This window comes from Pleurodeles waltl, chromosome 3_1 (assembly GCF_031143425.1).
Source record: "Pleurodeles waltl isolate 20211129_DDA chromosome 3_1, aPleWal1.hap1.20221129, whole genome shotgun sequence".
NCBI classification, from domain to species: Eukaryota; Metazoa; Chordata; class Amphibia; order Caudata; family Salamandridae; genus Pleurodeles; species Pleurodeles waltl.
The window spans coordinates 1,836,435,266-1,836,450,827 of NC_090440.1; the positions used below are offsets into that span (position 1 = coordinate 1,836,435,266).

Genomic DNA, 15,562 nt, shown 5'->3' on the forward strand with positions numbered 1-15,562 from the left:
TGGCACAGTAAACAAATGTTTTGAAAGAGGTGTGAGGGATAAGTCCTAACTAGCAGTATCTACCATAGGTTGGCCCCTTAAAGATGAAAGTTGTTGTTTAAAGAATGTAGCGGTCTAGCCAGCTTCAAAAAGTGTATTCAGGTAGCATTGTGTACTGGTGCATTTGTATGGACTAATATACTATTCTGAGGACACACTCTCTCTTGTCCCCTGACTACACCTGCTGGACACAATCCTTTTCCAAAAGGGAGATCATCCACTTGGCCTATAGGAGACAATTAATTCAGCTTCTCCACGTGTGAACTGTTGCTGCTCAGCCTAATAACAGAGCTTCGTCATTCTACAGCAGCAATAAAAATATGAACAAGCTCACATTTGTCAAGCACACTTCTTAGTTAAAAATGTTATTATGCTTCTTGAGATGCTTTCAAGAAAGCAGAGATAAGATTTTTACATACATCTAGTAATGGTTGTCTTTGTGTTACAGGAACGGTTGGGAGCAGTTGCTTGTCTGCAACTTGCTATAGATACTTTCAAAATAAGTGATCATGTTATGGTTGTTGGTGGGTAAGTTAATTTTTTATTTCCATATTTTGATTTGTTTCTGGACTGTTTACTAAAACAATAGGATAGGTTTTAGGAGCAGTTTTGCAAAACTTAATAGTATTTCATCTTACTTAAAATATTCTTTAAGTATTGCATAAGCCAAATCGTCACAAGTTCTTTGAAGACAAACCTTAACCTTATACCTAGAGCTCCTGCATTTCTATCTTATTTTGTGCATTAATCGACAGCGGGTAACAATTGTGATTAAATTGTAATTTTTAATTGCATTGTTTTTACATTCTTCTATCGCCACCCTTTGTGTGGTCTTGTTATGTAATTATGATGGTGTGGTTGATGTTTTCTTTTGTACACACCCCATTTGAAGCATATTTTTGTGAGTGTATGGGCTTGTCCTTTCAAACTACACTAGAAATTATTTTAAAAATGAATATAGATGTGTGTAGCGCTTCCTGTTTTGTCATAAGAAGGCAAAATTATTCAAATGTTTTCTAAGAAAAGTGCAGCAGCAGTTAAAAAAACTGCAAATATGTGGTTAAAGCTTATACAGGCACTTGCACAAAGATTGTTATTGCTCCATGCCTGTCTTATCCGTCCCTTAGCATCATTTGAAGCCCTTAGCCCTCCAGAGCCTGATAGCATGTCATCAAACTCCAACAAGGACACAGGTATAAAGGGTGGTCCTCTCCAAGATGTTAAAGCTCTCCTGTATTATTTTATAAATATCCTTATCGTCTTTTTTCACTCCTCCCTTAAGTAATTACACATTGTACTGTTAGGAAGCTGGAGTTTTCACAATGCCTGTGTGTTACATTACTTTGCCACCTACCTTTGTAGCATACATGGTTGACGATCAACTGCTTTGGAGAAACAAGGTATCTGGTGAATGACATACAGCTGGTTTCTTTGTGTGAGGCACTTTTCCTCAGTAACTGTTGGGACACTTAAATTGCCAGGATTTTATGTTGAAAATACTGCCTTAAAAGAGCCAAAACTCATACAGCGTATCCACCTGAAATTCCAATCAGGTGTCTTCCTAAATTCCATGAAATTAATGTTTTGATCATTAAAAGGATTCGAAGGTTGCATGGGGGTTACATGTTTGGGAGAATTAGATAGTTTTGGGACCTTTATATTTATATATATATATATTATTTTATTTATTTATTATTTTTTATTTATTTATTTATTTATTTTATTTGCTTTAGGCAGGTATTTGACGTCTGGGTTGGATAACTGAGATGTTATGTTCTCCTTTCCTGATCTGCCATCTATGATCCATCAACGGCATTAGCAGTGCTGACGTTGTTGACGACTTCGTCAGTATTATTGTCGACAATATCTTGGTTGGTGACCTAATGGTCTTCAACTTCTTTGTCGTCATTTGTCTTGTTGACAGAGATTCTTCGCTGACGATGACTTTTTCATTGATGCTGTCATCGCTCTAGTCTCCATTTCATGACAACGTCCTTGACAGCGATAAAGATTCAGACTTTGACACTAGCAAAGATAAAGGATGCCTTAATAGTTCCCCCAGTCAGCTTTTTCTTTTAGGACTTGGATGTGCAGATCATATTTTTTTTCATGTTTCTGACAGGATTTTGTTAGTCTAAGCTGCTAATTCTGAGGAAGTTTTATCCCCTGTAGATTTTTTTTTTTTTTTTTTTTAAGAGCTTTCCTGGGAGGTTCTCACTCCTTGAAAAATGTCTGGAGTGGGAATATGCCCTCTTAGGAGATTTTGAAGAAGTTTCTCTTTCATCTCCAGTGATTCTTCAGACTTAGATTTTTGCAGCCTTATCAGTACTCTTGCCTCTCTGTCCTTTAATGTTCTTGTAGAAACGTTTCTACAGATTTTACATTGTCTGGATTTATGGTCTGGAAGTCTCTTTTTCCCACGTTTCCCACATGACTTAAAATGGCTCTTCTTGGTAGCTTCAGACATAATATGAACTGCAGTTCTTAATAACTTATTGAAATGTGGTGAGAATGTTTAGATATGGTCACTTATCTGAATGAGTAAGCTGTGCTTACAGCGACTCAATTCATACACAAAGTGCGGTAGATAGCTGACCCTGCTAGCCTGGGTGTGGAGAGGTGAATGCTGTGCTTTGCTTTGATTGGCTTAGTTTGGGTGTTTTATAAAGAGACGGATAGGCTTCTGTTGTGACTATGATAAAGCTGTTATGTGTATGTATTGCACTGCTCATTATGTACACCCTAGGGCTCCCAGCAAGTAACTTTTTTCTCAACTTCATTAAGATACTAAGACTCCGCTCCATGATTTATGTCGCTATGAGGAGATTTTGGAGGGACGTCTAGGAGGCTGCATGAAGGAAGTTGTGGCTGGCTCTCCTAACTTTATTCGTGAGCTTCTTCCATGGAAATTTTAAGGCATGGGCAAAGGGTCACTGTCCCAGGGCCCAAGCCTTTCAGGTGTCCCCTTGATAGAATCAGCTCCGTTTTGCAGAGAGATTTGCCCTTCTGACCTTTAATAATTCTTAAATAGATTGTTTTAAATACTATTTTCCTTTAATTTATTTTTGATGTGGGTGATGTGTGAGAGTCTATTATATATATTTGCAAAGAAATATGTGCTTGTTTCATGCAACATCCATACAACAACTTTCTTTTAAATAAAACAGGACCTCACGTGAAAAATGGGAGGGTGTCACAGAGGATATTTGCAGTAATATTAGTGGTCTGCTGGTGTGTTACAATACTGAAAGCACAACTCACTATCCCTGAATATTAGATGTAAACACATTTAGAATTTGGACATGCCTGTGCACTGTCAGTGACCTGGCCAAACAGGGCAAAAAGATGAAACTGGATCATCCATAGAAAGCTGTTCTGAACATGGGCCCCAAAATGTGTTTGGCCCAGGGCCCCCAAAATCCATAAGATGTCCCTGGCTTTTTCCATCCTCCTAGAAGCTGACTCCTGCACCCCTCCCCCACAGTTGATTAAGGGTCAAATAAGAATGGCAGATGAGAATGATAGATAATATTGTATTCCTGGTGTGGAGTTAGGTGGTTGCATGGACTTTCGACCCTGTCTGGGATACTGGTATTCCTTGACACTGTCTGGGAAAGTAATCCATTGATTAGCCCACCTCGAATGTTATGGGATAGGTAATGATTCTTGAGTCAGTGATGATCCTTGTTTTTCAGTGTGTCTGTGTACAAGTTACTACTTTGTTATTATGTTTCATCTGATTTTATTTTGCCTTTTATTTGACTCTGTGACACTTGGGTTAAATTAAAAATAATTAAACTTATTGAAAACAACGTACTTCCAAAGTTGTTGCATAAAAATCTTTGTATCATAAAGGAAAGTTTTCAGTTTCAGTATTGGTTGCATTTTTGGCCAAGAACAAAAGGCAAAATTGTTACTGAAGTGATGAGAGGGCCTCTTGTGTTTCCAGGTATCATCATAAAAGTGCTAAAATAATTATGCTGATTTTTGTTCACCTCACATCATTGATCTCAAAGTGGACAGAAATAGGGATGGTACTGGTCTATTGATCTGCTTAAGTGTCTATTTTATTTCTTTAAATGATCTAATTTATATGACACAAACCCTTCAATAGAATAAATTATGCAAGATTGTCACCAAGTCGATGGCAAGACTTGGTTCTCTGCTACCCAGTTCTGTTAGACAGAGAAATGTGATAGAACAAACAAATATAATAAATATTGGAATGTACTCTGGCAAAGGGCTTAAGTATCCACATTGATTAAACAAACGCAAGAAGGTCTATATCCTTTCATATTCTCAGTTCTTTTCTGTCCATCATTGATTCTTTGAAGAACAAAGTTCTCCTTTTTCACACTAAGGTTTATCATCCCTTCCTCTCATCTACATGTTCATTTTTGGAAGGAAGTCCTTGGCCTCCAGCATGTTTGAAAATGATTTTATTATTAATTGTTAGAGTAAAATTACGTTGCTAGCCAATGACTTTCATTCGCCCCTGTATATTAGGAACTTCGTAGGGCTTTAATAAATGTCTTTAAAATATAATTTGAATTAAATAATATTAAAAAAAAGAAATTGATATAAACACAAAAAACAAATACTTCTGTACTAAGTATAGGAATGAAACCACTACTTCATCAAATGCAAAAATGATGCTGTGATCTAACATAGAGGACAGTGTATTCTCAATTTCTTTATATAACCCCATATATCTTTCAATTACTCATTCAAATATTCTGCCATCCTCAAAATAATATTAATCCTCGTGTCAAAATGATTGATTACTCTTATACAATATTGGAGATACAAAACACAAGCCGCAAAGACTGAATGTTATTGTGGCTCATCATTGCAATGACAAATTTTGCTACCTAAGTGATTAAAGGTATAAATTGTCATTCGTGAACATACCAGAAGCATACAAAGACAGACAATGCTTAAGATAAAAAATGATTATGCATTTACATTTATAAAATATGTATGTAAAGCCTCTCAGGGTTTATGTATGATACATATGTTTGATTGAGAGTGAGTGTGATGGTATATTTGTGTAACACGAGTTCTTATTTAATACTGTTTTGAAAAATGTGTGACATATATCTTCTAGACAATGTCCCACATAAGTGTGAATATAAAGAGATGGATATGAAAAAGAATCAATTTTGTCTGAGCCATAAAAAGCAAATCTGTTAGTATATGAATGAATAAGGTTACCAGGGATATTTTTGCAATACTGGTTAGTTTGACCCATGTAGCATTATGCCATTTATCATCAAACACTTGATGTATAAACTGGATGGAGCACAGGTACGCTGGCATCTTCCCCAGGCACCATCTGTGCAAGAGTTGTAAGATTCATAAAGAGATACTTGGAAGTTGCACATGTATTTATGTGACAACAAAAGGTGCCTCAAATCTCAAATGTTGAAGGTATATTAAAGTTTACCATACCAAATACATGATTTTTAATTGTTAGATATTAGCAGATCATATTATCAGCAAGTGTTTACCTGGAAGAACCAACTCAATGGTTGCAACTCGATGTTTTAATTTAAGCGCTGTCTTAAAATTGTATGAATGTCATATCAGAACTTGTAGACAAAAGTTAAACATACGTATTAAGGTAACTGAGTGTGTCCCTCGAAAATTGTGGGGCTTTATTAGTTAGGTAGCAAGATCCATATTAAGTTGTCATTATTAACAACCATGTTAGGACACATGTAAAACAGCATCTTATTCAAGCGACATCTTGGAGTTTAAAATGGATCCTCACCAATATTAAATGTAGTAAGGAATCATACATATGTGGGGTTCAAGAGTGCATAGCATTTAGTCTTCTTTAGCCTTATCGGGGGCTCAAACTGTAAATATCAGGGGTTGGTACAGTGAAAGATGTCTGCAGAATCAGTACTTTCACAGCTTGTTGGCGAGTGTTTGGTCAAAAAGTGAAGTATCAGGGAATTTTTGAATCAAATTTGTGTGTTCTGTCACTAATCTATGCATTTTTTAGGAACTGCATTTTCCATTGCATATTATTATTGATTATAAATCAGACAGCTGTACACTACTGTCAGTGATGCATTTTGATTGGTTCTCAGTTGGTCAGTATCTACTCAGGCGATTCGTAGCTAGTACCTGAGGCAAGTCTCAAAACAGTATCAACCCACATATCGAAAAACTTTCTTCATATAGAACAGCTGCCTGTTCAGATCAGAGTTATAATAAAATTAGACTTTTCACCTAGCTCACACATTTTGAAGACACTGGTAGACATGCTGCTGAAAGAGGCAACTTTAGAATGATTCACTTTCCTGTGTAAAAGTGTGAATAGCTACCTGAAAATCTTTCTTGCTTCTGCTGCTACAACTGCCTGAAACGAGTAAATCTGCAAAAACAGCCCTTTCCGTTTTTGTATTAGTTATTGTTCAGAGTCTGATATTGTGTACTCCATGACAGTTTTCACTGCTTTAAACTAGCAGCCTATTTGTTCTGTCTTTGTTAGTGTTACTTTGTTCAAAATGTGTTAATTACCTTTAAAACGTATGCAGAGCAACAGCTTCATTGAAAATATGTTCCTAGATGTGTTTTATCATTCTCATATATGCAACTCACAATAATAATCATCTTGAAGCCATTATACATTCATGCAGGGAGATAGAACTACTGACAAGAGAAAGTGAAAAAAAGTAAAAAGAAAAAAATAAATATCCAAAGTGCAACCTATTTGAAGTCCAAATCTGTTAATTTTAAGTATGAGGCTTGTCTCTAAACAGCTTCCTGTACCTGTACAAAATTATAATTCATAAACTTAAATGGAGGATTCAACATTTTTTTTTTCAACGTCTACCAAAATGTTACTTTTTAAAATTAGGGAGGTGTTACGCGACAGACATAATGGGTAGCCTGCATGTACATATTTGGGAAGAGGATGCAGGACTTAGGGCCTCATTATGAGTTTGGTGGTCCTGAGACCAACAAATCTGCGGTGGCGGTCAGACTGCCGCAATCCTGGCGGTTTGATCGCCAAATTACGATCCTGGCGGTCGGCCCCCAGGGAGACCTTCACCGGGTTGTTTGCGGTCAAAATCGTGGTCAGCCACAGCGGTGTCCTGTTAGGTACCACCGTGCTGAGCACGACTTACCTTTCTGCCAGCCTTTTCAAGGCAGGGTCTTTGCCATGAAAAGGCTGGCAGCAAGGCAGTGTTGGGGGCCACTGGGGGCCCCTGCACTGCCACAAACAACCATGTTGTGGGCAGTGCAGGGGGTCCCCTGTCAGCACCCTTGGAATGTGCTCTGTCTACGATGGCAGACAGTGCGCATTCCAAGGGTGCTGTGTGCGATGGCATTGACCTCGGCTCCCTGAGGGAACCAAGGTCAATGCTGCCACACTGTTTCCACCGAGCTGACTGGCGGAAACGTCGTAATATGACATTTCCGCCGGTCAGTTTGGTGGAAGCATCGTAGTACAGCGGTGGTGAGGCCGTTGCCTTGACAGCCACCTCCCCACTGCCATATTGGAGTTGTAGTTGTTCAACCGCCCAACTCGTAATCAGGCCCTTAGTTGAATTAGAAGAAAGATGCAAATTGTATGAGGGACTAAGTATCCAGATGTTTGAGAAGACCAGAAGGAGTGACAAAAGGGGTCACTGTTTTCAGTGCAGTTGTGATGTAGCACCTATTACCTCTAGAAAGTAAAGAACATCAAAATTGCCTTATATAATATCAAAAATCTTACATCACATAAGGTAGTTTGATGATGAAGACATGCATAAAATGAAAAATCTGCGTGTGTAAAACCTACTGGGCTTTGTGACATATGGTAATCCATTATTTGTGGTTGGCCACTGAAAGGTGCTAGCAAAAGAAGTCTCCAACAGTGAAACACAGGCATTCTGGAAATATGTAGCAGACAGTGCATTCAAGACTAAAAACACAAATTACAGAAAATGTCAGATTAATCACTTCATAGAGATCGTCAGGGAGGATACCTCAAGTAGGGCAGATGAGAAGTTACTACTTCGGGTGATAACAATCATAAACCAGCTCCTTCACTAGTAAAACTGCAGTCTGACAGCTAGAAATGTCCCCCAGGCATAGTATGGTTCCTGCAAGAGTCTTTTGATATCTGAAAAGTGAGCAGATCCAATTGTTATGGAAGTCTTTGTTGGGTTTGTATCAAAATTAAAACTAACTTCGGTACCCTGTCTTTCCAAGATATAACTTCTGAATAGTGCTATTAATTTAGTAGGCTTACCTGACTTCTGCACCATTCTGGGCAGCCTGATTTGTAGGTCTTGATCAACTGCAAATATTGAGTCTAATTGGTGGTTTTCACCTTAATATTTCCAAACTCATATCACAGATTATTGCAATTTATTATATTTTAGGTCATCCTGCCTATTGCATTTCTCTTTATTTTATCAAAATGGTTTGGGATATTTATTGTGTGGGCTGCTGCTTGTGCCTTAACTAACATGGGTTGATCAATTTTTTTCCTAATTTTCAGTGTTTTGATCTAGCTAAATATTCTCTTATGTTAGCGGGGCACTTACTTTAAAATTGATACCTCAAAATGTCACAATTTCCATTAGATTTGTACAGATTGTTTTTTTGTTGCCCTGTGATACAACTTTCCATCTCCCATCTTTCTTTGTCTTTTGAATGGTGTGTTCCGATTCGTGGGATTTCATGGGCTATGAAGAGGTGATAGATGTGAAAAACATAGATTGCACTTATTTTACACCTAGATAAACAATGCTGCAGAAATGTTTCTTTAAGGATCATAACTACACCATAAACTGTTGTATTATTGAACATAGGCAGACCTGTGGGTTTATTAAGCCCTCTGTGGAAATAGAAGGTTGTTACAATGTTGCTGCAACCACTTCTGATTCACCTAGATGTATGCCAGAAAGAAGTTGTTTCACTCCATTTATCAGGAATAATTTTTGACAGTAACAAGGCACTCCAGATTACAGTGTGATAGAAGCTATTTTAATGATTGACTACATCATAATCAGAGTCAAGATGTATCATTTTTTATCCGAGTCAATATGTGTCATTATTAGGTCGCAGCCTACCAGATAGCTGCTAAAGACATCTTGGACATTCAGAAAGCTGACCTGGAAATGCATTCTGCCTGTTGCTTACCATTGGCTTTGTGGTTTATAACTCAACATTTTCTTGCTTTCCATTTGCTGGCTTTATTTATTTTAGGCTGTCCAGCTTGAGTTCATACCTTCCCTTGCCCAAACTTTATTTACAGTATCCTTCTGAGAGCTTTCTGTAAACAGGCCTGCAGATCATGTTCTTATCTCGTCACATTTGCTGTGATTTCAAAGACCTAGGTCAAACGTAAGGCAGTGTCCTCTGAGGGTGCTTGTTTACTTTTCTTTCTCGGACTCCAAAATGAGGATTTATGGCACAATCCTGCTGGATACTGGTGGTAGGAAAGAATTTATTTCCAGCATAAAACCACATTTAAATGAACTGTGTAAGAATTTCAGAATATATCAGAATTAGGAACACAAATTAATCACATATTTTTTTTTATTTCTGAAGTGTGTTGGAAACAAATAATTTGATCAGAACAAATCATTACACTAGTTGATGCAATTTCCACACATTTTTGTCTGTGCACTATAGAGTTTTATTAGTAACTCTATGGCTGTGGAAATGTGGTGTCTGTAATGGCAGTGTGCTACCTTACCATGAATAGTCCATTCTACTCTGCACCACACCAATGCACTCTGCATCACTCCACTTTACACTACTGCACTCTGAACCACTCCACTGAACATCACTGTACTCTATGCCTCTCTACTCTACCTTGTACCTCTCTATGCCAGTGCACTCTTTGCCACTTTTCTCTACACCACTGCACTCTACACCACTTCAGTGTAGGCCACACCAATCTGCTCTGTACAGTTCCACTCTACGCCACTCTGCAGCACTTCACCCAATGCCAATACATTCTGTGCCAATGCACTTTACACTAAAACACTAAACTCCATGCCCCTGAATTCTACTCCTATCCACTGTACACCAATCTAATCTACTCTGCACCACTGCACTCTAAGCAACTGCGCTCTTCACCAATTTACTCTCTGCCATTGCATTCCATGCCACTCTGCAACTTCACTCTGCTCTACACCACTCCACTCTGTCACTTCACTCTACTCTGACACAATCTACTCTATGCCACTGCACTATACACGACTCTACTCCACTCTGCACCACTCCACTCTATGCCACTGAACTCTACGCCTCTCTATTCTTAACCACTGCACTCTACACAACTGCACCCTACTCTGCACGTCATCGCTCTTTATGCCACTCTGCTGCACTCTGACACTTCTCTTCAACTCTGCACTCTTTACCATTGCACTCTACTCCACTGCAATCTGAGACTATACAGTACTCTGCACCACTCTATTATACTATACTCTGTACCACTCTACGCCATTGCACTCCTTTACTCTACCGTACTTTGCACTCTACGCCACATCACTGTGATACTTGACTCTACTCTGCACCACTGTATTCTGTATCACTCTATTTTACGTTGCTGCACTCTGCCACTGCACTCTGCTCTGCGCCACTCCACTCTACTATGCGCCACTCAAATCTATGCTGCTGCTTTCTACAACACTGTACTCTGTATTATTCTACACCAATGCACTCTACACTAGCCCATTCTACTGTATGACACTACAGCATATGCCACTGCAGGCAACACCACACTATGCCTATCCAGTACACAACACACTCTGCCACTCCACTCTACAGCACTCTACTCCGCTCTGCGCCACTCCATACCTTTCTCCTCTACACCAACAACTTTTAGCCATACTTAACAGTAGCCACGCTGTGGTACAACATGGCTAAAACACATTGGCAAAGCCAATAGCTCTTACATGGGTATGACCTATCGGCTTTGCCAGTGCTTGTTTCGAAAGGTTGTTTACAGCATGGAGAACTGTGAGCATCCATAATACTGTACAGATACACCTTAACCCCTTCGCTGCCAGGCCTTTTCCCCCTCCTGTGCCGAGCCTTTTTTTGGCTATTTGGAGCAGTTCGCGCTTAGGCCCTCATAACGTTTTGTTCACATAAGCTACCCACGCCAAATTTGCGTCCTTTTTTTCCAACATCCTAGGGATTCTAGAGTTACCCAGACTTTGTGGGTTCCCCAGAAGGAGGCCAAGAAATTAGCCAAAAAACAGTGAAAATTTCGTTTTTTTCAAAAAAATTGGAAAAATGGGCTGCAGAAGAAGGCTTGTGGTTTTTTCCCTGAAAAGGGCATCAACAAAGGGTTTGCGGTGATAAAATCACCAGCTTTCAGGAACAGGCAGACTTGAATCAGAAAACCCAATTTTTCAACACAATTTTGGCATTTTACGGGGACATACCCCATTTTTACGATTTTTTTGTGCTTTCAGCCTCCTTCCAGTCAGTGACAGAAATGGGCATGAAACCAACGCTGGATCCCAGAAACCGCAACATTTTTGAAAAGTAGACAAAAATCTGAATTCAGCAAGGGGTAATTTGTGTAGATCCTACAAGGGTTTCCTACAGAAAATAACAACTGAAAAAGAAAAATATTGAAATTGAGGTGAAAAAAACATCAATTTTTCTCTACGTTTTACTCTGTAACTTTTTCCAGCAATGTCAGATTTTCGAACGCAATTTACCGTTACGTCTGCTGGACTCTTCTGGTTGCGGGGATATATAGGGCTTATAGGTTCATCAAGAACTCTAGGTACCAAATGACCTGCACCCTGCAGTGGGTTTTCAATCTATGCCGGGTATACAGCAATTCATTTGCTGAAATATAAAGAGTAAAAAATAACTATCAAGAAAACCTTTGTATTTCCAAAATGGGCACAAGATAAGGTGTTGAGAAGCAGTGGTTATTTGCACATCTCTGAATTCCGGGGTGCCCATACTAGCATGTGAATTACAGGGCATTTCTCAAATAGACGTCTTTTTTACACACTGTCTTACATTTGGAAGGAAAAAATGTAGAGAAAGACAAGGGGCAATAACACTTGTTTTGCTATTCTATGTTCCCCCAAGTCTCTCGATTAAAAATGATACCTCACTTGTGTGGGTAGGCCTAGCGCCCGCGACAGGATATGCCCCAAAACACAACGTGGGCACATCACAGAAAACAGAGCTGTTTTTAGCAAAGTGCCTACCTGTAGATTTTGGCCTGTAGCTCAGCCGCCACCTAGGGAAACCTACCAAACCTGTGCATTTCTGAAAACTAGAGACCTAGGGGAATCCAAGATGGGGTGACTTGTGTGGCTCGGACCAGGTTCTGTTACCCAGAATCCTTTGCAAACCTCAAAATTTGGCTAAAAAAACACATGTTCCTCACATTTCTGTGGCAGAAAGTTCTGGAATCTGAGAAGAGCCACGAATTTCCTTCCACCCAGCGTTCCCCCACGTCTCCCGATAAAAATGATACCTCACTTGTGTGGGTAGGCCTATCGCCCGTGACAGGAAATGCCCCAAAGGGCAACGTGGACACAGCCAAATTGGTGAAGGAAAACAGAGGTGTTTTTTGCAAAGTGCCTACCTGTAGATTTTGGCCTGTAGCTCAGCCGCCACCTAGGGAAACCTACCAAACCTGTGCATTTCTGAAAACTAGAGACCTAGGGGAATCCAAGATGGGGTGACTTGTGTGGCTCGGACCAGGTTCTGTTACCCAGAATCCTTTTCAAACCTCAAAATGTGGCTAAAAAAACACATGTTCCTCACATTTCTGTGGCAGAAAGTTCTGGAATCTGAGAGGAGCCACGAATTTCCTTCCACCCAGCGTTCCCCCACGTCTCCCGATAAAAATGATACCTCACTTGTGTGGGTAGGCCTAGCGCCCGTGACAGGAAATGCCCCAAAGCGCAACGTGGACACAGCCAAATTGGTGAAGGAAAACAGAGGTGTTTTTTGCAAAGTGCCTACCTGTAGATTTTGGCCTGTAGCTCAGCCGCCACCTAGGGAAACCTACCAAACCTGTGCATTTCTGAAAACTAGAGACCTAGGGGAATCCAAGATGGGGTGACTTTTGTGGCTCGGACCAGGTTCTGTTACCCAGAATCCTTTGCAAACCTCAAAATTTGGCTAAAAAAACACATGTTCCTCACATTTCTGTGGCAGAAAGTTCTGGAATCTGAGAGGAGCCACAAATTTCCTTCCACCCAGCGTTCCCCCACGTCTCCCGATAAAAATGATACCTCACTTGTGTGGGTGGGCCTAGCGCCCGTGACAGGAAATGCCCCAAAGCGCAACGTGGACACAGCCAAATTGGTGAAGGAAAACAGAGGTGTTTTTAGCAAAGTGCCTACCTGTAGATTTTGGCCTGTAGCTCAGCCGCCACCTAGGGAAACCTACCAAACCTGTGCATTTCTGAAAACTAGAGACCTAGGGGAATCCAAGATGGGGTGACTTGTGTGGCTCGGACCAGGTTCTGTTACCCAGAATCCTTTGCAAACCTCAAAATTTGGCTAAAAAAACACATGTTCCTCACATTTCTGTGGCAGAAAGTTCTGGAATCTGAGAGGAGCCACGAATTTCCTTCCACCCAGCGTTCCCCCACATCTCCCGATAAAAATGATACCTCACTTGTGTGGGTAGGCCTAGCGCCCGTGACAGGATATGCCCCAAAACGCAACGTGGACACATCACATTTTTTCATTGAAAACCGTGCCTACCTGTAGATTTTGGCCTCTAGCTCAGCCGGCACCTAGGGAAGCCTACCAAACCTGTGCATTTCTGAAAACTAGAGACCTAGGGGAATCCAAGATGGGGTGACTTGTGTGGCTCGGACCAGGTTCTGTTACCCAGAATCCTTTGCAAACCTTAAATTCTGTCTAAAAAAACACATTTTCCACACATTTCGGTGACAGAAAGTTCTGGAATCTGAGTGGAGCCACAAATTTCCTTCCACCCAGCGTTCCCCCAAGTCTCCCGATAAAAATGATACCTCACTTGTGTGGGTGGGCCAGGTGCCTGCAACAGAATAAGGCCCAAAACTTGTAGAGATAGAGGGGATAGCACAGCAAGTTTATAAGGACATATTCTTTTATACATCTTTAGACTGACTCTGCTTTGGGGACCCACATAAGTGAGGTGTCATTTTACTGGGAAGGCTGAGGGGAACACTGGGGAGTAGGAATTTTGTGCTGGAGTGGTGATACTACGAAGAAAAATAAGGAAAAGATGCTTTTTTAAGCACATTTTGAGGTTTACAGAGGAGTCTGGGTAAGAAAATGTTGGGGGATCCACGCAAGCCACACCTCCCTGGACTCCTTGGGGTGTCTAGTTTGATAAAAATGTCTGGGTTTGGTAGGTTTCCCTAGATGAAGGCCGCACACAGGACCAAAAACATAGGTGCCCTCTCCCCCCCAAACACAGGTAGTTTTGTAATATATCATTTTGATGTGCCCACATACGTCCGTGATGTGCCACACACTAAAATTTTGAAAAGAAACACAGTTAGGTTATGTGAAAAAGACCCCTCACCCACCAACCAAGTTGGTGGCATGCTTCATCATCGGGGTCCCACCTGAGGCACCTAGCGTGTCACAGGTGTGCTGCGACGCCTGATTACAGCGGAGCAGGTTTTGTCATTTTTACCACACATACTGGTTGGATTTGGCACGAGGGTGAGTGATGGTTCAGTGGATCAAATTTTACTAACAAGAGCTTTCACAAAAATGAAATGCACTGTTAGTAACTGAAAGGCAAAAAACTGAACCAATGACTCACAGCTCGTGAGCTGTAAAGCCGCGACAAGGCACCAACCGCTTTACAGTCCATTCACACAACTTTCATACATGACACACACAAGGCCATTCACACCGCCAGCCACAGGCCCAGCACATTACAACACTCACATCGACAGACAGCGCCACTCAAGGGCCCATCACTTACATACGCCCACATGCCTGATACAACAATCACACCAGCTGATGGGAGTGTGTGGACTGGTGTTTGGCTGGCAGTGTGTTGCAGTAGCCAACAGCAAGTCAATATGTACACTCTCAGCCAAGCCCCACTCCACCCACAATGGCATCATTTTTTTTTTTTATCAGAGGAACCCCTAACTAAGTAGAAAGAATTACAAACACAAAAGCTCTAACTAAGAACATGACAGAAATGCTAACCATGAAACTAAACACATGAAAATACAAAACAGACATGAGTTTACACTCATGGTTGTTCCCAGAAATTCTTCTGGGTGTGGTAATTCTTAAAACAAGCACCGACACACAGCCCAGGCTTTGAAGGACAATCTGGGCAGTACATTCGAGTCTCCCTCCGGATACCTCTTTGAAAACACACTCTACATTTCTTAGCTGGAAAGTCTTTTTTGGGTGTGGGAGGAATGTGCTCAGCAAAGTGGCGATCTTTCAATCTAGCCACATCCTCCACCACTGCTCCTCTAGGAACTCTGGCCTGTTCCACCACAATAAGGCTCTCTATCACTGACTCCTGAAATTTCACAAATGTCATCTTT

At 40.6% G+C, this 15,562-nt stretch overlaps 1 protein-coding gene across 3 annotated transcripts in view; it reads left to right on the top strand.

Annotated features, from left to right (window-relative positions):
• Positions 1 to 15,562, top strand: part of LOC138285661 (uncharacterized) — a 222,604-nt gene that overhangs the window by 27,389 nt on the left and 179,653 nt on the right. For 2 of the 3 annotated variants that reach the window (XM_069225910.1, XM_069225909.1), the window contains exon 4: positions 488 to 567. The exons of the other annotated variant lie outside the window; for it this stretch is intronic. In XM_069225910.1, coding sequence (XP_069082011.1) covers positions 488 to 567 — 80 coding nt within the window. The remainder of the gene's footprint in view (positions 1 to 487; positions 568 to 15,562) is intronic. 3 annotated transcript variants of the gene reach the window in all.